The following is a 24,385-nucleotide window of genomic DNA, read 5'->3' as shown; positions in this document are numbered from 1 at the left end:
AGAGGTCCCAGTGAATGTCTAAAAAGAATGCCAGAAGAAGAAAACGGAGAAAATGGCAAAGAATCACCATATCTGAGATAATAGTGGGTAAATTTTCATAACAGAAGGAAGCCAAGAGTTTTTAGCTTACAATTATACTGCAAGTGCCAAACAAAGAAAACATATTGAAAGTGAAAAACATAAAAAAAAAAAAAAAAAAAAAGAAGACGATAAAACACGTATCACCCATCAAGGGATGACAATAAGACTTTTATCAACAACAATAGGTGCTGCAGGTATTAAATAATATCTTTAATGCTTTATAGAAAAGTAGCTGGCAACCTAGAATTTTATATCCAGTTAAGCTAATATCCAAGAATTAGGGCAAATAAAAGGAATCTTTAGAAATTCAAGTAGTTGATTTTTTACATATTCTGGCCCATGGATATAATCAAGGAAGTACTTTAGCATTTATAAAAAAAGAATTCATGGAAAACATGAGTCACACAAGCACAAAAATTGCTCAAACAAGTGGCTAAATCTGTTTAATATGTTAATGACCAATGTTTTGCATTTTTTTTTTAAGATAAATTTGAATCACAGAGAGCAATGTGAGAGTACCAACAAGTAGAGAGAGTGTGTAAAAGTGGCAGTTATGTTTAGGAAGACAGAAATTCTGGATAACAATACTTTATTTTAAAAATTACTACATGTGTATCTCTGTATATACACACATTTATGATACACTACAAAGTGAGAAGATTTTTATTTCAAATGACTTTAGATGTTAATGCTTTGATAGTACATCTTTTGTTGTCTGTACTAAAAGCAGTGTTGTTATTTAAAAACATTTACATTGTAGAATAAATCAAATCCATACTAACATTAAAGTTAATAGCACTCAAGACTCTCAAGGTGAAAGAGAAGCAATTAGAAAATCAAAGAAATTAAACTCAATGATAAAACTGAATTATAGACATTGATTTCAACTCTGGATTTTAAGTGTGTATTTTCCCTAAGTCTGGCCAGAACATGATATAAAAGTAATTTGTTCTCAGGAACAAGGTGCACACCTAGGACCGGAGTTTGGTTTCTGGGACCATTCTCCACAGATCTTTTGTGAGAAGACTGGTGGCAAGCGTGGGGCAAGGAAGGTATATAGTGATCTTGGGAAATCTTGCTGTTCCATAAAGGAAGGAAACTTTTAAGAATTAATATAATCATGTCAAGAACCCAGAAGCTAGTCTGAAGGGTCTTCTACTCACCAAAGCTGAGACATCAGAAAAAAAGATCACAGGTGATTTGAACACACTGCATTTATGAAAGGCTGAGTTCATAGTGATACTCAAGAAAGAAGTCAAAGAAAAATCTTCTGTCATCATGTGACACTTCTATGAAACAAATTTACTTTGAAAACTGGACATTTAAAACCCCAAAATAAGTGGTTTTTTTTTTTTTTACTTTAACAGTATACACTTTATTTCCAGGTTATCAAATAGCCCCACTTATAGAAAGCTGTGGAAAGCTCTACATTATAAAAGAGTACTAGCAAATGTAGAAGAAATGAAATAGTTAAAAACTGTTACACTGTATAGCTTAATGAAATTATTATTTCAGCATAAAATTGTTAGTTATAAAATATAATGACAGTAACTGGACATAGTGACAAAGTTAGTTCACAAACAATTATTTGTTGTTTCAAGTAGAACATACTCATGTTTGCAATGGATGGATGAGTTTGTCACCACCTTAATCCAATAATCAAATTTAGGTTACTAACGGTGAAAAACAAAACTTATTATGTATCTTTTGATCTTATGCCTAAGAAGTATTACTGTATATTGCCTATGATACAATATTGCTAAAATGTTTAACTTACATTTAAGCAAGCCTTTAGGTACGACTTTCAGCTAACAGAACCTACAAGGACAAGAGGAACAATTCAAACAACTTTACAAGGAAGCAATTACATTCAGGCAAAATGACCTGCTCAAAGACAACTGGTTGGTTTTCTGAAAGTCAATGTCATGAACAAAGATTACAGAGATATAAAAGACATAGCAACTAGATGCAATGTGTAGTCTTAGATTAAATCCTGATTTAAAACAACAGTTGGAGAACAACTGGGGAAATTCTAATGTGGATTAAGTATTAGATGATATTAAAAACTGCTAATTTCCTGGGGCATGACAGTGTTATATTTATAATATTAAAAATACTTTTTTTTTAGATACATATTTAAGTTTTAGGGGTTGTATGTCATAGTTTCTGTCTTGCGAGTCAGGTCCTTTTGTAGACCACTCACTAAGCTACAGGGTTGAGGATGATTTCACAACCACATAGCAAATGGGTTAAGGAACAGGCTTAGAGAAATTTAAGCCAGGAGGCAGGAAGAAGAGAAAGTAGAGGTTCCTTGATCCTTCTAGTGACCCCAAGGAAGGCTGAGCGGGGCGCAGGGTGTTCTGCTGAACACGCCATAGGTGGGGTATTACAGGACATAGCCCACACAAACTGTTTCTCTTACTTTTCATAGGACGAGCATAAGAGTAACCTTGACAGTGGGGAATTACACAAGAATCTTGGCATAAGGCAGTGTAGAGTGTAGATATTAGCTCTTTACTGAGGTGCTCTACAAAAGCCAGCTGCCTTACATCTGGAAATCTTTGGGATGGTGGGAATTTGCTGCCTGCTGCTGGTGCCAGGGAGCCACTGGTCCCTTGAAGTTGAGTTCAAGTGCAGCTCCTTCCACTTAGGGTGAAGGGTGAGGGCTCTGGTCCTAGCTTATTTTTCAGACCACCCAGGGTAAGACCACAGAGTTGTGTCCGTCAATTCTGCCTGTTGTATCACAGTAATTATAATCTATTTCAAATCTCTGTGTCATGAAATAAAATATATATATGCTAAAATTGATGAGTAATGAGCAAAGAATACAAGTAACATTTATAGATTTGAAACAAACAGAAAAAAGGTGGGGAAAACCTGTCACTTCAATGGTAGCCAGAAATAAAACCAAACAGATCAGTAATTACAATAAATTTAAACAGATTAGACTAATCTATTTAAATACACAGATTATCAGACTGGATTTTTAAATACAGTCTATCTATATGCCCCTTATAACAGACATGCCTATGATAAAACCACACCGAGAAGTTTAAAATAAAGGGGTAGAAAAATGCACCAGAAAAAATCTGACCAAAACAAACAAGTGGTTGCAAATGTATCAGGCAAAATAGAGTTTAATGAAAAATTACTAATATGGACAGAGAACTGTAGACAACTAAAAACAGCCTCAGCACACTTAAGACAAAACCTCAGAAAATTAAAAGTAGAATTTGACAAATCTATAGTAACACTAGGAAATTTTAGTACATTTCTATTAGAAACTGGCAGATAGAGTAAAAGAAAAAAAAAAGGTAGGTATATCGAATATTTGAAGAACAAAATGAACAAGCTTCAGGTAAATATAGCAAGAAGTAGGAGATATGCTTTCATTTTAATTACACATTGAATGTTTACAAAAATTAATCATATACTAGATTACAAAATATCACCACAAATTTCAAGAAATCAGCATTATATGAATCTCTTGATCTGTATACAATGCAATTAAATCAGCAATGGGTACAGACTTGGATGTTCAAAAACTTTAAAATACACTACTAAATAATTCATACAGTAAAGGGTAAGTCACAATAGAAATCAAAGCATTTAGAAATGAAAGGCAAATGAAAATATTGTGCATCGAAAATTAGCAGACGCAACTACAGTAGTAACTGTACTTTGATTAGAAACAAACATATTTAAGTGCATTCATGTACAACACGAAAATAAAAATAAATGAGTTAAGAAAAAGCAAAAAATATTAACTTCATTCTTTCTCTATTCTTAGTCTACTTAAAACTAAAATAGAATAAAGGAAATAAAAGCAAAAGTTAATAAACTGGAAAAGAATGAGAGAATAGAGGGAATTAACTAAATCAAAAGCTGTTTCCTTAAAAACAACTTTTTAAAATTAATAATACAGACAAATCTCTACTAAGATTAATCAAAGAGAAAAAAATTAAAAACAGAATATGTACAAATTAACAACATTGGGGTTAGGTGGAGAACATAACTACACATAAAGCAGAGATTACTTTAAAATCTTGATTATGACAATGCATTTGAAAATATTATAAACAAATTTCTGGACATTTTAAAAATTGGCAACCCACAAAAATTCATCTAGACAAAACAGAAAATCTGAGTAAGTCATCTTCTCCTATACCTTGCCCCACCCCCAAAGAAACAACACATACTTACAGTCCCAGACTGAACAGGTGAGTTCATAGAAAATACAATCCCAATGCTAAACATAAATTGCTTCAGAGAATGGGAGAAAACCCAATCAAGTCTCCCTACTCATTTTGTGAAGCTTATGTAGGGCATGTAAAGCATGAACCTTAATTCTTTAACTAAACAGGGACAATGCAAGAAATAAAAGTACAGAACTATCTCAGTTATGTGGATGATAATGTTACAAGTGAAATATTTACAAACTGAATTCAACAATATAGAAAACAGAATGCATCATGGCCAAAGGTGTTTGATAAATGGCCATAGAAATGAAAGGAAGGTTGTGTATTAGAAAATGTATTCATGGAATTACACTGCTTTCAGTGAAAAAAGAAGAAATATCATCATCTAAATAAACACAGAAATAGCATTTCAGAAACAAAATTTATTAGTTATTTTCAATGGCACTGAAATAATTGATTTTTCATGCCAAATATTAAAATAAAAATAGATCCACGCTCATACCACTTTAAAAATTTATAGGTAAATTAAAGGCTTAAATTCCAACTTAAAAAAATTGGAAAACATTGTAATTCATTTTAGAAATTTTCTTTAAACATATACACTATAATAATAAAAGAAAATTGATAAGCATAAACACTGAAATTTAAAATTTATCTATAACACAAATTAAAATTAAACAGACAATTATAGGCTGGGTATTGTGGCTCACATCTGAAATCCCAGAGCTTTGGAAGGCCAAGACAAGAGGATGGTTTGAGGCCAGGAGTTTGAGGCCAGCCTATGCAACCCAGTGAAACCTCTATCTCTACAAAAAAATTTTTTTGATTAGCCAGGTATGGTGGCATGCTCCTGCAGTCTTAGCTACTGAGGAGCTGACACAGGACTGCTTGGACCCAGGAGTATGAGTTTGTTATAGCGAGCTAGGGCTGCAGCATTGCACTCCAGTCTGAGTGACAGAGTGACACTGCACTCCAGTCTGAGTGTTATTCCTTTTCTCTGAAAAACAAAAACCAGTTATGGACTGGGGAAAATATTTCCAATGCCTATAAACCAAAAAAAAAAAAAAAAAAAAAAAAAAAAAAAGCCTAGTAAAAGTGGATGCAGGATTCAAAGAAATATTTGGTGACCAAAAAATAGAGTGTTAGTTTCTACTGCGATAATTTCATCTTACTTCCCTTTCCATTAGATCCCCCAGTTTTGTTCAGGTGCACAACCTTCCTTCCCCTCACTCACTGCATGGGATTCAGGGGAAGCTATCTCCAAGTCAGTTTCAACTCATCCAGGGTATTTTTGGCCACTTGAACGAAATGAGGAAAAACTGAAAATAAAAGTTACTTAGATGATGATTTAAATAACTTGATGATTTAAATGATGATTTAAGTCATCAGTTATTTAGATGATTTAGAATAAGAAAAACCGTCAAAATGAAAAAAAGCAGAAAAAAACATGTTTCCTCATTACAAATGCACAGACTGAGAATTAAGATCACTGATTTCCAAATGTGCTGCACCAATTTATATTCCTATCAGTTTCTACACGAGAGCTCCCATTTTAACTATACCATCTTTCTCATTTTACAGATGAAGAAACTGTCCCTGGTAAGTTAAGTAACTTCTCCAAGACCACACAATTCAGTCTCTAAGCTTGCACCGGAAGGCAGGTCTCCCAGTTGTCAGACTACAGTATACATTTGCTGCTAATGAACACATTGTATTTTCAACTCAGGTAGAAACAGCAAGAATCATCTGTGGTTTAGTTTTCTGCTTCATTGGTTCCTCCATCAGTACAGCCTTCCATGAGAGTGAGAATATTGCTAACTTTCAGGAAAAAGGCACTATCTTAACTGTTTTACCAGAAGCGATTTCTCTTCATGTTTGATGTTAACCACGCGACCAAATGTCAGGGCTCCTGCCAGACAAAGAAATGCTAAAAGGGTGTGTTGTGCTGTTCAGCGCAATCAGATTAAGATTAGTACCTCGGCCAAATTGAGAGCAGAAAATATGCACAGGGTCTGTCAGGGGGAAACTTTATCTGTTCTTACGTTTGGTGAACGTCAGTTAGTTACTTGGGATATATTAACTTTCCCAGACCCGAGAGGGGCTGCGTCCTAAATTATTCTTTCTGCGTCCTATATAAGACGTAATTCCTTTTCCTAGAGAGACGGTAACGTTTTGTTGTTTTTGCCGTTGTTTTGTCTACCTGTTCAATGAGGCTGATAATAATGATAAGTATGAATAAATGGGGGCTGGCTTAGTCCATTCTGTGTTCCGATAACAGAGTATCTGAGATTGGGTCATTTATTAAAATATTGATTTAGTGTGTGGTTCTGCAGGCTAGAAAGTTCATGGGCATGGCCCTGGCTTCTGGCAAGGGCTTCTGTGCTGCATCATAACATGGTAGGGCAGGTTAAAGCAGAAGCAGAAACATGCAAAGAGAGAGAAAATTCATGGGGCATCCTGGCTTTCTCACAACCCACTCTCTTGGGAACTAATCCATTCTTGCAGGAACTAATCTATTCTCACCGGAGAGAGAGAACTCAGTTACTACCACCAGAACAGCACCAAGCCATGCTTGAGGAATCCGCCCCCAGGATTCAAACACCACCCACTAGGCCCCACTTCCCAACACGGCTACGCTGGGGACCAAATTTCCACAGGAATTTTGACAGTAATAAACAAACTAGAACCAAAGCATAGCAAGGAATGAAATAAAAAATAGGTGCTTATGGTTTAAATTATATTTTAGGTCAGGGTATCTTTATGGCCATGTGAAATTATTCTATGGAAACAAAAAACGTTTTTGTGTGTGTGTGTTTTATCACTCCCGCTGTTGTCAACAGAATGTCTCACTTTGTTTCTGTTTTTACAGCTTCACAATTTCATGCAAAATTCTACAGCTGTTTTTCACAACTCCAGTGTGTTTATTAATTTGTCAAATACATTGTAATCTTTTCACTGTATCTGTGGCATCTTTGAATACATTCATAAAGATCATGCTTCCCTCTAAGCACCCATGTAGAAATGGCTGACCTCATCTTCCCGCACCTAAGCAGCTTGCCCTATCAAGGCCAGGTCCAGCCTTTCTTCAAAACCTCAAGTCACTCCATGCTGTTATTACATTGGAGACTGCAATAGCTAAAGGATATTTAAGATGCAGATTCCCAGATTTGTATTCAACAGACTGAGTTGGAGCCCCCAAATTTGCATTTTTGCAAACCCCTTCGGTGTTTCTGAGGGAAGGGGTCTTTTGATTATTCTTTGAGAAACAGTGCTTTCAAATTTAACTCTGCCCAGAAAGGTCTTCCTCTGCCCAACATGACTTACACATCTTTGTTGCTGTGAATTTGCACACTGACTTTTTTTATGCTTGTCAAATGTCTACCCTTCCTTTAAAGTCCACATAAAGCCATCTTTTTCCTTGAAGCCCCCTTGACCACATGGCACTGAGTTCTTCCCTGTACTTTCGGCACTCACTGCCTTTCCTGATTATTCATACCTGGCCTTGACTCTGGGTATACACTTCTGGGAATGTTTGCCCAGTCTTCTACATGGTGAGAACTGCTCTTCTCTCACTGGCGTCATACAACAAATGTCTGCAGAACATTCCCTACACCCCCCATTGCCATGGTAGATTTAAAGTGCCATAGCTTGGGCAAAGAGGCCATTCTGGGCCAATTAGACTTTTTTCCCTAAGGCTTAGGAAGGAATTAGTTCCTCTCTGCAGAAGGGAAAACCAGAGTTCTTAGCAGCCACACATGTTTCCCCGATGTGGAGGAAGACAGTGGGCAGGTAAACAGGTAAATATGATGAAAGCTATGAAAGAGTGAAGCAGAAGCAATTGCTTGGATCTCAGATTCTAGTTTTTCCTGAAGCACAGTCGCATCTCTCACTTCCCAAGATGTAGATGTTCAGTGTTCTCATGAATTACATGTGCCATTCTCAAAAAACAAAAATAAAAAAATTTTTTTAAGTCCCTTGTTTTTCCACTGAACCATTTTAAATTGTATTTTGCCACTTGGAATTAGTTATTAAATTGTTATTAGCTTATAAAATTTAACCAGTACATGTTCTCCTCAATGTGATTATAAGTTCTACAGGGTTGTTCCCAATGCTTTGCCTCCAGTATCTTTTCAAATAATAGCCGAACAGCTTTTACCTCACTTCCCTTTATAGAAACTGGTCTTACGAAGTAATGAATGACTTCAAGGTTTGGATATGCATTTCTTTGATTTCCAAGCATCTCTACTTGTATCTTTACCCACAAACAGATCCTGTGTTCTATATGTCAGTGGGTAGAATACCTACCTGCTTTACTACCCCAACATGAAATGTGGAAATTATTCTTGACATCTCCTATCGTATTCCCTTGTCCAAGATACGTGTTTTATTTCCTAAATATTTCTGCCACTTATTTGCCTTACAACTAAACAATTTGACATTTACTTAACCTCTATGTACCTCATTTCCTTATTAACAGAAATATCAGTGGGACCACCTCATGGGGGTGTTAAGAGGATTCAATAAAATAATACATTTAAAGCACTTAGAAAAATGACTAGCACAAAATAAGTGTAGTTGTGTGTGTTTTATAATTATTACGGAATCAACTGCTGAGTTTACACAGATAAAGGAATTGTGCTGGTAATTTGGGTGGTTGCCTCCTGTGCCCTGAATCATAACAAACTCCTACGCATTTTCCTACCTGCATCCTTTGGTCCTTGCAAAGATTAACTTCTAGTTCATTAATTTATCAAAACAAATTTAGAAATCCAGGAAAACTCAAATTTTGACTTTATTTTTAAAAATATAAAACTTCATTTTTTGTATTTGTTATATTTTTTATTAGTATATCATACTTATACATGTTTTGGGGGTGCATGTGATATTTTGATATATGTATACAATGTATAATGATCAAATTAGGGTTAATACATTATATACTTCAAAATACCTAGAAGGATCATGATGTCTGCAACACAAAGAAAAGATAAATGTTTGTGGTGATAAATATCCCAAATTTTAGCTGTAAATGGTTACTTTGGTAGTATCTATAACTACTATCCCAAATATACACAGATAACTAAATTGCATATTTGCAAATTGCTAAGAAAACAGTGACCAGAGACTAAAGTTGAATATATATATAAATAATAGATTAATTAATAGTACAGTAATTTCCAAGCAAAACCCCCTCCATTACCCCCATTGAAACTATATTTAAAATGAAAGACGCTGACTTAGAAGGATGGAGTTTGAAGCATATTAAAAATGCAGAGATGTCAATACTCTCAGAGGCCTGTATCTGCTCTGTTTTATTTTCTTATACAGACATAGATATAAGACATAGATAAATACATTTCATGCGGAATAAATTAAAATATACTTGTTTATTTTTAAAAACTGAGCACTGCAAAAGATACAAAAATATACTACACATTACCTTTAAAAACATTTTATTTTTTGCTTAGATGCTATCTTTAAAACCTTTTCTGATAATTTATTCATTTTTTTCTTTCTTTTCATTTGCTTATCCATTGCTTCTTTTATGCATTCTTTCATTTATTCCATCATCAGTTATTAAATACCTACCACATGCTAGTGTTGGCCTGCAAAGATAAAGAAAATACATTCTCCATCCTCAGTGCACTTCCACTCCAAGGGAAAGAAAGAGACATGCAAATGTAAATGAGAGTGGTCCTACTGTTCATGACAGAAGTATAAACCACTCTTTCTGGGCTTGGGTGGGAGTGGGGAGCAGGAACTGAGGAGGGAACAGGTAGCTCTGTGGGCACAGCAGGACGTGCCTCAGTCCAGGAACAAGTGTGTGATCTGAGGGCATCCACATTGTGCTGTCTGTGACTCACGTCTGACCTCTGATATTTTGGCCCTATGTTAAATACTAATTTCTCCAATAACATACTTTCATTATGACCTCCACAAATGTCTTATCGTACATTGCTTTAAAAATATTACATAAAAGATACCACATTTCTGCCTGGAAGTAGAGTTTCATAAAAGGGATAGAAAAAAGAGGTGGTATTTTAACCTTGTCTTAATGAATGAGAAGGTATCTGCTCCACAAACAAGTGAGGAAGGTAAGTCAAGATAAAGGCAGCAGGACTAGCAAATTAGGGAAGCATACAAGGGAAGGGAGTTTCCAGAAAACCGCAGGAGATGGATGGCAGGTATGAACCATTTGAAACTGCCTTGTTGCTTAATAATCCGTCCTTTCCTGTTTCCTTCTAGGTTTTCAACTTAAACAAAATAATTATAAGGAAGATAACATTTCACATCAAGAGAAGAAAGCCAGGGCTGGGTTCGTTGATGTAGTTCCAATATTGTCTTAAGAACTTGCCTTTGGAGGAATTTTTTTTTTTTTTTTTTTTTTTTTGAAACTAAAAGAACTTGCAAGGGTCTCTATACGCAAAAGACAGAGTCAGTATGTATTTAATGCTCGACTTCAGAATCAATATTTTTTGCTAGCTGTGTGCTAAGTGCCTTCTGTAAATTAAAGCTAAAGCTGATCAAATTCAGCTTTTAATGCAGATTACTCTCTGACTTACTTCTATAGTCTATCTTATCCTACACCTTCTACCCATCTATGCATGGCACAAATCCAACATATGTATATATTTAACACACATACATAGTACTTACCATGTGTTCTAATAATTTTTACAAATAATCACTCATCAATTTCTCAAGATAATCCTGGGAGGTAAGTACTTTTATTATCATTACTTTATAGTTGAGAAAAGTGAGACCAAAAGAAGGGAAACACTTGACAGAAATTGACCAGCAAATCAGTCAGTGGTCAAGCTAGCTTAGAACCAAGCAGTCATTTTTAGAGTTCACGTTCTTAACTACTCTAGGCTTCCACATCTCGTGGTTCACACTCCCACTGCCATACCAGAACCTTAAGAAATAACAACCTTTAGAACCCTGAGCATTTGAGTTCAAAGAATGAATCTCCAAGCTGAATTTCCTGGGTCATTATTTATGATTACTGTTTCCTTTAATCTCCCTATATCTTCTATAGACCCTCCAGGCAGTCTTGTTTGTTATCTGTATTTCTGGGATGGTGCCCAGCTTCCAGTAAGTACCTCTGACTCCCAGTAGAATTCACAGGGAGTATTATGGAGATAATTCATAATAATGATATCTGATGCACAACTTCATTTGGTCAAGCTCCAACCACAAAAGTCCCTTGAAGTTTCCTATTCATGCCCATGTTTTTCAATTCAAACTGCCTTTCTAGTTTCCAGACTAGAACCATGCATGGGTTCTCTATACATGACCCTAGTGAAACTGCCATTATAATTGAATTTCTTAATATAAGATTCACATGCATGATGTTACTTGAGAAGCTAAAAATAAAAGCTGTGGCTAACTCTAGTTTTTGTATGCATGCATATTAATTTAAATCATTTCCCTTTAATTATATTTAACACACATCGAAAATTTAGTAATTATAAAATGCCTTTAATTATCAACATTCATTATTATCACTATTATTAACATATATTAAGCACCCACAGTCTGCTAAATGCTGTACTCAAGATAGTAGGCATTAACCTTGCAATTCCACTGTGGCCAAGATAGAAGACAATCTTCCTCTTCCAGACACAGAACTAAATTACACTTGCTTCACCTGACAGAGTCAATGGATGAGTCAGGGACAAAACCTAGATGTCCTAACCACTAGGCAACTGAATAAACAAAAAATTCTTCAAAACTCTGCGCCTTTCAGCCCATCTGAATGTATTCTTTTCTAAATGTCTTAAATGCCTGAATTAAATTCCTTTGTGGTGGAAAATTTTTCTCCTTCACAGAGGTATCTAAATTGTGTAAACAGCCTGAAACTAACTGTACAATGTAGATTTTGGCATGCAATAGAATGCCACCATTTTTGATGGAAAAATAGTGACTATAAAAATGATGAAATAACCTTTTTTAGGAGGAGGGGCTCATAAACTGGTTTTGAGGCAGTTTCAAAGGAAGATTGCCCAAAGCAATGGAAGCATCATGTGGACAAATGCTACTCTCAAGGCTAACATTTGATTTGAGGGGTAGAATGAAGAGTCTATACTGCAGGTTAAGATAAATTTGAATCCTAGCACTGCTACTTGTTAGTTATGTGACCTAAGGCAAATAAGTTAACTTGTTTGAGCCTGAACTTCGTCATCTGTAAAATGGAGGCAATAAAGCTGAACTTACAGATTTTTCATGGGATGAAATAATATATTTGAACATATGTATTAAGTGTCCACAACTGACATGAACGTGGAAATTGAAGGAGAAAAGTAGCCCTCCTCCAAGGCATGCTGGGTAGTATTATATGGCTACTCATTGGCAGAAGTAGAATGTAAATTAATGCTATTAAAGCTGAAATTAAATTGCTTCATGGTTGAAATGAGCAATCATGTGATTAGAAAATGTCCCCCATTCCTTAAACAACATATCAATGCTGCTATTAGGCATGATGCTGTGTTCTAATGTGGAAGGAAATTCAAGCCACCTACAAGCTTCTAGACTCATAAAGGAGACATACAATGCAGAAAACTATAACATGGGGTGGAACAAATTATGCCATCAGTGGGAAGTGGTAAATTCTGTCTGGAATAGAAAGAGTGTGGATAAGGATTAGTAAAGAAAGATGCCATTACACTGAGTTGTGAAGGGTACCTGTACATTCATCAGCAGAAAGGGGAACAAATGATATTTGTGACTCTTCCAGCAGAAGAAACATCTGGGCAAAGACCCACAGACAGAAGTCGTCTCTGCACACACAGTGTGACTAGAGATAAAGCTAAGCATATAGGTTGTGATTAAATTTTGAAAAGCCATATCAAGGACTGAGAAATAAACCCTCTAAGGTATGTTCAGATGAGTTTCAACAATGGTGCCAAGACCATTCAACGGGGGAAAGAATAACCTTTTTAACAAATGATGCTGGGGAAGCCAGATATTCACAGGCAAATGACTGAAGTTGGACCCTTATCTAATACCGTGTACATAAATTAACTCAAAATAGATTGAAGACCTAAACCTGAGAGACAAAACTATACAACTCTTAGAAGAAAACATAAGGCAAAATCTTCACAATGTGGGATTTGGTAATGATTTCTTGGATGTGACACAAAAAGCACAGTTAAAAAAAAAGACAAATTGAACTTCATGAAAATTAAAAATGTCTGTACAAAGGATACAATCAATAGAGTGAAGGGGCAATATAAAGAGAAAAATATTTGCAAATCATATATCTGATAAGGAGTTAATATCCAGCATATATAGAAAACTCTTAGAACTCAGCAACAAATAAATGAAGAACATAATTCAAAAATCAGTAAACGACTTGAAAAGGTATTTCCCCAAAGAAGATACATGAATGGCCAATAAGCATTTAAAAACATGCCTAGTATCACTAACCATTAGGGAAATGCAAATCGAAACTACAATGAAATATCACCTCCCCAGTCATTAGGATGATTACTAAAAACAAAACAGAAAGCAACAAGTGTTGGCATGGATGTGGAGAAATTGGAACTCTCGTGCGCTGCTGGTGGGAATGTAAAATGATACACCTCTGTGGAAAAGAATTTGGTGGTTCCTCAAAAAATGAAAAATAGAATAAACCCTATGATCCAATAATTCTACTTCTGCATATCTCCCGGAAAGAACTGAAAGCAGAGTCTGGAAGAGATATTTTACACCCATATCCACAGTAGCATTTTTCATATTAGGTAAAATGTAGAAGCAACTCAAGTGTCCATCAAGAGATGAGCAGATAAGCAAAATGTGGTATATTTGTATATAATACAACGGAATATTATTCAACCTTAACAAGGAAGGAAATTCTGACATAGGCTGCAACATGAATGATGCTTAAGAATATTACGCTCAGTAAAATAAGCCAGTCAGAAAAGGACAATTAAAAAAGGACAAATACTACATGATTCTACTTGTTTGTTTGTTTGTTTATTTTTGTTGAGACGGAGTCTCGCTCTGTCGCCCAGGCTGGGGTGCAGTGGCCGGATCTCGGCTCACTGCAAGCTCCGCCTCCCGGGTTCACGCCATTCTCCTGCCTCAGCCTCCCGAGTAGCTGGGACTATAGGCGCCCATCACCTCGCCCGGCTAATTTTTTGTATTTTTAGTAGAGACAGGGTTTCACCGTGTTAGCCAGGATGGTCTTGATCTCCTGACCTCGTGATCTGCCCGCCTCAGCCTCCCAAAGAGCTGGGATTACAGGCGTGAGCCACCGCGCCCGGCTGCATGATTCTACTTGTATAAAGCACCTAGAGTAGTAGAAAAAGTGTAACATAATGGTGTTATACTTTTTGCCAAGGAAAAGGAAGGAATAAGGAATTACTGTTAAGGGTATAGAGTTTCAGTGTTGCAAGGTGAAGAGTTCTAGGAGAGGTGGTAGTGATGGATGCACAACAATGTGAATGTACTCACACCACTGAACTATGCACTTAAAATTGTTAAGACAGTAAATATATATTTTTTACCACAATTTTAAAAAGAGAAAAAAGTCTTTTTTTAAAAAAAACCATACCAAGAAATTTAAAAAAATCCTGAATGCAGTGGAGAATGCTCAATGATTTCAAGGCAGGAGATGTATATAAACATCCACACAAACACACACACAGGGGTGTATATATACACACACATACATATATACACATACTTATACACACACATATATATATACATATACACATACACATGTATACACACGTCTATAACATACATATACATGTATATATGTATATGCATATAACACACATATACATATATAAGGTCAGGATTTGTAAATATATTCATATATGTAGGTATATCATAATTTTATTCATGAAACAGTAAGAAATCACCTCATACTAGGAGAACCTCACTGGACAAATTACAAATTATACAACCTTTAAATAAACAATGCCTGTATTTTATGAGACTACGCAAATAAAATTTTGACTTAAGAAATTTAGAAACTTTTGATAGGTGCTCAAAACATGCCATAACATTATACCAATATCAACTGCCTTGATACCTTTGGGTCTTCATAAGAATATAGCTGAATGTCAAGTAAATATATATATATGTATGTGTGTGTGTATGTATGTGTGTGTCCTTTAAAATACACTGATTAAAATTAAAAGCAGATAAAAAGGAGACAATTTCTTTAAGCGAATCAATTAATTTTGACTTCTGTTGCTTTCAGTATCTACTTTTTCCTTTCAAAGGATATTCCTTTATAATTTTTGCAAGAAATGCTACTTAACCATTCTTTGCTTAAAAGGTAGAGAGTTCTGTCTGCAAAATCTGTTGAAAAATATCAGGGCTATGTCAGTCTGAAAATTTCCAGCCAGTTTCAAGTTAAAAAAGATTTGCTAAAAGTAGCAATTTTTTTTTAATGGTTTTAGTCTGTCAGAAGGCTTCGGATTCTCCAGTGCTTCACACCAGTTACTTCAAAACTAACTCCCTCCAGATGTCCCTATGATCATTTAATCAGACATCAAAAGCTGTATGGTGACAGGCTCTCATGCTGCTTATGAGGACGCTATATGTTTCCACAAGCGTAAAACACACACAGTAGCTACTTTTTAAAATGTGATTCATCTAAATGAGAATTCTATTTTAAAGTACAGAGCTATTAGGAAAGGGGCCACTCTCCTAAGAAATAAAACTCTTTTAAATGTCTGTACAATGTCATTGTGTGACAAGATTTTGAAAGCAGAAACCAAAATGAAACTTGTACTTTAGAAGCGTTTATGCTGTGAGAGAAAAAAAAAAAAAAAAAAAAAAGATCCCCTATCAGAAGAGATTTCCATGAATCAAACCATACTCAAAGAAAATAATTTTCCTTTTCCTCCCAAGGCCAATTGTCTTGCTTCTTCTCAAGGTGAACTCTCATTAACCCTTTCCTCCTAGGCCATCAATCTTTACTAAATGTCCATAACTTGGAAAGTACATATAGAAGTTTGGAACCTATGGAAGACACAGCCCATACCCTTAACTTTCACTTTACAATGACATGACTATATGTACTTTAGTCTTCAGATTTAGATAGTAGCTCTCCCTCCAAAGAGGGTAAGGGTACACATATACGCATATGTAGGCATTTACGCTGCTGCCTTTGTGTGTGTCATTTAAAAAATATTTCTTGATATTATTCATTTGACCAATTAAAAAAATGATTATTGGTGTTTTGGATGGAAAGATAACCTCACTGTATGACCGGTTATGAATATTGAAACATTAAAATGAAATTTAAAGTTGAACTGATACCAATCAACTTAATTCACATCTGGAATCTTGAAGTCACTAGTTTGGATGGCTAAGTCCTTAAGAACAACTGGAGTTCATACAGCTTCTCTATTTATTTCCCTTCCATTACATAAAATGTCTGAAGACATCACCCACTATTTAACTAATTTTCTTAGGGTCACAGAATTATTGATGCAATCAGACACAGGATCTTGGCCTTTAAAATAAAACTACTTTAAACATAATCTTTACAAAATTTCAAACAACACTGTCAAATTACATCTGCCCGTATTGTGAAAGTGAGATTGAGATGTTTATTAGTGCTCTGCCAAGAAATGCGTCGTAAATGTTCTCATTCTTTTTAATTAATTCACATACCAGAAGTATTTTTATTTTCTTCCAAATCAACTGAAATTAGAAAAATTTCTTAAGGAAGATGGAATAGGAGGAAAATTTAGAAGTAGCAATCTTGAGATGTAATGGATATAAGAAATTATCCAGAAACTTATAATCAAGACTTTTCTAAATGTTTTAAACACAGTTATTAGAAAATTACGAAGTTATAACAACAAAGATTACTAACTTTATGATTCCAGATTTTATGATTTTGTCATCTAGTCATATATTTGTGATAACCTTGTAAGTGCCAGGCACTGTGCCTGGGGGCTTGAATACAAAAATGAATACACTGGCCTGCACCTCCGAAGAGCTCACAGTCTTGAAAACATGCAGTCATGTAAACATTATATTTCAGAGAGATAACAGCTAATAGAGATACTGCACATGGCAATTCCCTTCAGGGGTTAGGGAGGCTAAGTAGAGTACCAAAGTGCAGGCTAAAGGGAAAAAAACACTCATTTTGATTGTTAAAACTGTATTATTTGATAATCTGATACATGCTTGCAGACTGCTAGGGCTGTTTAACTGCTTTAGATGTGGTCTCTGTAAGTAGGTTGCAAGTTTCTTGAGGACAGGAACCACGTCTCAGGCTTCCTAGAAAGCACATAGCAGAAATCTTGGTCATCTAAGGGATTAGTCAATTTATTTTGACATGAAAACAAAACCCATTCAGTTTTCATTGTGAGCACATCAAGCCTGACAGCAAAAAAGACATGTCATGGTTACCTTTTCAATTTCTGAAATTGACCTAAATAGTGATCCTTCTTTTAGAGTTTTTCAGTGTTAGACTAAGATCCAAGAAGAAAAATCGGGGAGCACACATGTGAATAGGGATCTCATTTCTTAGCTGCCTTGATTAGTCATGGTACAGATATTCAGGCAACCCAGATTTGTTTCAACATCTTCTGCTGAGATATGGTGAAAAACTCTGTTGTAGAGTAAATTAGGTTTCAGGCTTTTCCCTACCTGAAATTTGAGTCTTACAAGCATAACTGATTTAAAAATTAAGCTGCCTAAACTTGCCAAATGAAGTAAACATTTGGCCCCATGAAATACTGGATGGCAGCTTTATCTCTTAAAAACAAAGCCATATGAAAGCCATCGTTGCAATGTATCTCCAAGCTCTGGTCTTATCAGCACACAGTGTGAACAGCTGGAGTTACAAACACCAGAACTATTATTAAATCACTGTGTCAGGGTGGGGAAAAAACGAAAAACCTTTTATAGTTTCAGTATCTCTAAATAATGCAGTAATATATTACATGCTATTTCTCCCCCTGTTTTGCTCTTCAGAATCCATCTCTCCTCTTTGCAGAACAACGGATAGAGCCTTCCTTCTAATACACATCAGTACCCACAACATTTATTTTGTTCCAGTGTTTCTACAGATACTTGATTCTACATCTCATGGATGGAAAAATATGATTTTGTCACTCAGAATGTTTGGTAAGTTATATGTTGATTTTTTTTTTTTTTAAGATGGAGTTTTCACTGTTATTGCCCAGGTTGGAGTGCAGTGACACGATCTTGGCTCACTGCAACCTCCGTCTCCCAGGCTCAAGCGATTGTCCTGCCTCAGCCTCTCAAGTGCTTGGGATTATAGGCACATGCCACCATGCCTGGATAATTTTTTTTTTTTTTTTTTTTGTAGTTTTAGTAGAGACGGGGTTTCACCATGTTGGCCAGGCTGGTCTCGAACTCCTGACCTCAGGTGATCCACCTGCCTCAATCTCCCAAAGTGCTGGGATTACAGGCATGAGCCACTGCACCCTGCCTTCTGTTGGATTTTGATAGTCAGTAACCTGCAACCAAAAGTCCTCTAACATCACAGTGGTAATTCGATTATTTTAACCCTGAAATCAAGCTATTTAAATTTCTCTGTAATATCTCGATGATTTCTTTCATGGGTCTGAGGAAGTTTAATCCAAGAGCAATACTGACAATAACTTCAATATATGCGACAAACATGGGAAAACGTGTGACATACGAGGGGAAATTCCTCAAATCAACATGTCATCATATTATCTTAGCAAGATGCAAAGAGAATGCTGCCACTCCTGGTAAGAATGCTCTCTCACTAGCAGCCACCTGCCACTATCCTCACTGATAAAATACCACAAACCCCAAAGAACACTGTATTTTCCCTTCTTGTCTCAGGAGAACACACAGGACACTGGAAACACTTCCTCCCAGGGTGTCTTCCCTCCACCAGTCTGTGTCCTTTACCCCCAATCTCAGAGTTGCTAATAATTGTGTTGCTACTGACTAAAGAGTTGTTTTTAGCCTCTCAATGAAAAAATTCCAAAACTTCTATTCATCTTAAAATCTTGAACTTACACATTATGTGTCATGTAAACAGGTGATAATATGGTGAACTAACCTTCATTATTTAATACATATTTGCAGGGAGGAAGTGATAATTCTCTACTTCTTAACTTATCTCATTTTGCTCACTGTGAGAATTAGAGGCTTTCCTCCATTATTTAATCTAACCCCCAAACAGTGGTTGATTTATTGTTATTATTTTAAAATCTGAAGTAATAGAATCTCTTTCATGAAACACAACCCCATCCCCCGGCTAAGGCATAAAACTTCAGAGTTAACAGATTCCCCTGAATTCTATCCATGAACTTCTAATTTAACAACCCCCAAATCTGCCAGCTTATTTTTTAAATTTTACATATATATGTATATATATGTGTATATATGTGTGTGTGTGTATATATATACATATATATATATATAAAATAGACATGGACTTTGAAAAGATAGGTCAATTATTTTGGTAATGTAAGACAAGTGATGGTTTTAGAACAAACAATGCCATTCACTATCTGAGAACAACCACAGTATTATAATTTTCCGGAATCCAGTTTTTAATTTTCTCACTCTGCAGGATCAATTTGCCTTAAGGGTTAAATTAAAAACTATAAACAGTCATTAAAACACAAAACGACCATGGTAGTTAACCGGATATTAAGAAAAAAAAACACATCTGTTTTAGAGTTGTGTTCCATTGCAAGTTTGAGAACATCAATTTCAAGAACCTGCTTTTATGGTATGCCCTTAAGCCAAGAACACCAGGTTACAATCAAGAAAAGGAAGGTAAGAAGTCCCATAAATGGACTCTCAGCAAAATATCCTGTTTCTAGGATTCTCTTTCCTAATTCAAAAGCAGTCAATAGAGTTGGATTTGCTACACTGTCTTGAAAGGTAAACAGTTATTACTATTTGCACATTAATAATTGTACTATCCTGATAATTAGGTACGTTGACCAAAAGAGGAACAAAGGAAACACATTTCTTTGCTGTCTGTCTGGTGTTAAATAACAAATACTAGATTTAGTGGCTTCTCAATATACATAGAATTTGAAGCTTGCAGAGAATCTGATTTTTCTAATTTAAGCCCTTTTTAAAACTCCAGCATGTCTGAGAGTGTACATCTTAAATAACCAATTTGTAAAAAATTTAATCAGCTAGAAAACAAGTGTAACTTTTGCAACTTTTCAAAAACACATATCTCTGGGCATCAGTGAAAACTCTTCCCTCTACAGTAAGCCTAATGAAGTGCAACTAAAAATAACAGTCATCAACTGTGGTTTTAAAGGCAGTATTTCAACATAATCAAATGTGTCAAATATTCATCCTTACAGCTTCTTATGCTGTGGTTATAAGTAAGTTTAATTTCTTGGGAATGACTGAACATAACCCACTTGGGGCTCTGCCATCTGTGAATTACTTATATGTGAACACTATTTAAGAGATGGAAATTTTGATTGTTTTTTCTTCCCATGGATATTGTACTGAAACACAATTGAACATGGATTTTTAAACAATTATTTTTCATATTAGTTGCTATATGGCTACATTATCACATGCTCCCCGAATTCACCATCACTTATCAAATCAGAGGAATCAAGAATGGTGTAGCTGAAGTTGTGAAGGAAGCACCAAGTACAAAATCCTAGAGATGGAAAAGAATATGAAGTATCAGTGTCCATAGCTCCAGGCCCAGGTCCCTACCACACAGAACCTCCTCTGCAGGGTGCCACTGAAAGAGTTGTGGTTGTTATGTTCCCAAGGTTTCCTTGAAAGGCTGCTTCTCTTATCAGTGAGCGAACAATAAAAGTGAGTATAGGGCTATATATAGGGTGCCACATAATTTATCATCCATACACGGGCACGTCTGAGAGTTCGTGAAAACATTATTAATAATTATGCCAGAACAACAGGCACTAACCAGGACTGCCCTAGGCAAACCGAATCGCACTGTTGCCCAAGAGATGATATGACGCTCAAAGATCTTCCCCAGACTCAAACCACCTCATTAATGCTATACCCAATTTTGCTTCTGTCTAGGGCTGCACTGTCCAATAAAACACAGTAAGAACCACAAATAGAATTTTAAATTTTCTAGTAGCCATGTAAATAAAAAAAGTACAAATAGGTGAAAATAATTTTAAGAATATATTTTATTCAACCCAGTATACCTAATATATTATCATTTCCACATATAGTCAATATAACAATTATTGAGACCTTTTGTGTTATTTTGTTCATGCTTCAGTCTTTGAAATCCAGTGTGTGTATTACATTTTAAGTACATTTACATTTGGCTCAGACACATTTCAAGAGCTCAGTAACCACATGTGGCTAGTGGCTACTATACTGGACAGTGTAGATCTAAGCATTCCACAAGTTTGGATATGCAGGGATATATTAACAGTTATAATACACATGCATACACACACACACATCTTCCTTCTAGTAAAAATAAACACACCTAAGTGTCTTTATTAATGTTTGTATAATAAGACAGGTAAACTATCTGTCTCTTGCCTGTGGTGAACCAGACCTTGGAGCAGATAGACTGGATTTAAACCAGCATTTACCTGGTAGATGCTCTTTGGGAAACGGAGAAAATTGCTAAGTCAGATTAATTATTATTAATTATTAAGGTGGTTAATTTCTAAGAACTTATAGGACTCTTCCTAGACTTGCATGTCTTACATTCCTAAGTCCAAAACATATACACTGAGCATCTTCCATGTACTTGGCCCTAGATAAAGATACATAAGGCACAACGTCTGTACATCGGGATGTTAAAGCTTAAAGTATTCACGGAGATTATTTTACAATTGAAGCAAGAGACACCTAAGATGTGCCACTATTCCATGCAAGGGCAAGGACCAGACTCCACTTTTTGGGTCTGTGGTCTGTACTCCATCATCCATAGAGGACACTATGAGGAAAGGAAGAAATATGTGTTTCCTTTTCACTGTTGATACACAGGAACTCAGCCCATATTTGATCACTTGCATAAGGCACAAGGATTTGGGGCACCAGCATTTATTCTTGAATTGTGATATGCATCTTTGCTAGTAATAATATGTCTTGCTGCCCCATACCCCAACTTGGAACTCACTGATGTCATATTTTGGTGAGGCTACAGCATTTACCAGATGGACAGTAGCCATCATTTCCTCTAGGGAAAGTAACATTGATGTCATTTTAATTAGTTTAAGCCCACAGCCTAAGTGATAGAAACATGGAAATAAACATTGGAGGACTGATATGGTTAAGGTTTCTGTCCCCACACAAATCACATCTTGAATTGTAAACCAAATTGCAATCCCCACATGTTGGGGCAGGGACCCTGTGGGAGGTGACTGGATCATGGGCTCAGTCCTCCCATGCTGTTCTCATGATAGTGAGTGAGTTCTCATGAGATTTGATGGTTTTACAAGGGGTTCTTCCCCCTTCACTCTGCACTTCTCTCTCCTGCCTCCTTGTGAAGAAGGACATGTTTGCTTCCCCTTCCACCATGATTTTAAGTTTCCAGAGGCCTCATCAGCCATGCAGAACTGGGAGTCAGTTAAACCTCTTTCCTTTATAAATTACCCAGTCTCAGGTATTTCTTTATAGCAGTGTGAAAATGCGCAAATACAGGGACTTTCTCCATGCAAACAATGCTAATACATTAATCAGACACACTCTCATTTTAGGGTACACAGACACACAGACATCATGAAAATAAAAACTAAATTGTAGTTCTGTTCTTTTATGTAATTCTTCTCTCACTGAGTAGCTGTCTTCCCCCAATCCAACATAATTAGACTCAACATGGTCTCAACCAGTGTATGTTTTAAAAAATGTCATACCACCTACCAGTTTTGTCTGTACTTAAATTAAAATAGAACACATACACCTGATTTTTTATTAATGTTCCATTAAATATATTTCCTTAGAAGGATAGAGTTTTAAATAGGTTAGTGGAAAAACATTACATCTAAAATACTTTCAAGACATTTGCTTTCTTTTATAATAAAATAAATATGCCAAAACATTGCCACAAATCTATTAGCAAAGAGCTAATGATTTGAAATAGTGACTCCTATCTCATACATATTGACACGGCTCTTGATAAGAATATTTTATACCAAACCAGAAGAATATGTTTAACTCATTTCAGCATCTGTATATACCCATAAATGATGTGTTTATTTTTTCTTAAGGCGCTATAGACAGTGAGACTTAAGTGAGAAAGAGTCTTGCTTTTAGGGAATTTTTAATAAGGTTATGTTATCGAAGATTACCTATTGCAATGGTATATAGTCATTAGCCAAAATTGAATTCTTAGGCTATCTGAGAGAATTATCCACAATCACAGCTCTTCAAAGCAACTGAAGATTTAGCAAGAAGATCCCACAGTCCTATATGGAAGGAGAATATCATCTCTTCAGGAAATTATTCTCCACTTAACCTATCAGTTATATCTGGTTATAAGCACTTTCGGTCAATGATTTTGTTTTTCTTCAATCTGAATGCTGAGTTCTACAAATCCAGTCCTGGCACCACATTCTCATGATATTGGGAGCTTGAAAATGTACACCACTCACCATGGTATGGTTTTGCAAAGCACTGGGTTAACACAGCAAAAATACAATGATATTCTTGGACATTATGAAACAGGAAGATGAAGAAAATGTAACAGTATAGTATGCTGGCCAGAAGCAAGGATTTTGGAGCCAGAACACTTGGGTGAAATTCCTTGCTTTGCCACTTACTAGCTATGTAACCTTAAACAAATTGCTAAACCGTCCTCTGCCTCAATTTTATTATCAGTTAAATGGAGATAAAAACATGTGCTTACCTTGATGTGGAAGTTTAGATGACTTAATATAAAACAAGTAAAATAGTGCTTGGCACATAATCAGTGCCATATACATAATAGCTATCACTATAACTATATACAAGTAATAGCCCATACTAGCTATTAGTATAACTAATACTATATATACTATCAAAAGATCTCTATCTAGTTATTAATGTATTTAAAACTGCAAAGTCCCACTTAACCTATGGGTACAGCGCTTTGATCTTTCATTAGAAATAGAAACAGCAGGATACCTACTGAAACAACCGGTTTCAGACTCTGGCCA

The 24,385-nt window shown here is 35.6% G+C and overlaps 1 protein-coding gene across 5 annotated transcripts in view; it reads right to left on the bottom strand.

Moving 5' to 3' along the window:
• The window catches only part of PARD3B (par-3 family cell polarity regulator beta), a 1,090,519-nt gene that overhangs the window by 563,066 nt on the left and 503,068 nt on the right, over positions 1-24,385 (bottom strand). For all 5 annotated transcript variants that reach the window (XR_013402125.1, XM_015110772.3, XM_015110773.3 and 2 more), the window contains exon 4: positions 24,358-24,385. This exon is cut by the window's right edge and continues 82 nt beyond it. Coding sequence is in view for 4 of the 5 variants with exons in the window: in XM_015110772.3 (XP_014966258.3) it covers positions 24,358-24,385 (28 nt within the window). In the remaining variant the exon portion in view is untranslated. The remainder of the gene's footprint in view (positions 1-24,357) is intronic.

The sequence above is a fragment of the Macaca mulatta genome, chromosome 12 (assembly GCF_049350105.2).
Source record: "Macaca mulatta isolate MMU2019108-1 chromosome 12, T2T-MMU8v2.0, whole genome shotgun sequence".
NCBI classification, from domain to species: Eukaryota; Metazoa; Chordata; class Mammalia; order Primates; family Cercopithecidae; genus Macaca; species Macaca mulatta.
This window is presented reverse-complemented; position numbering and strand designations above follow the sequence as displayed.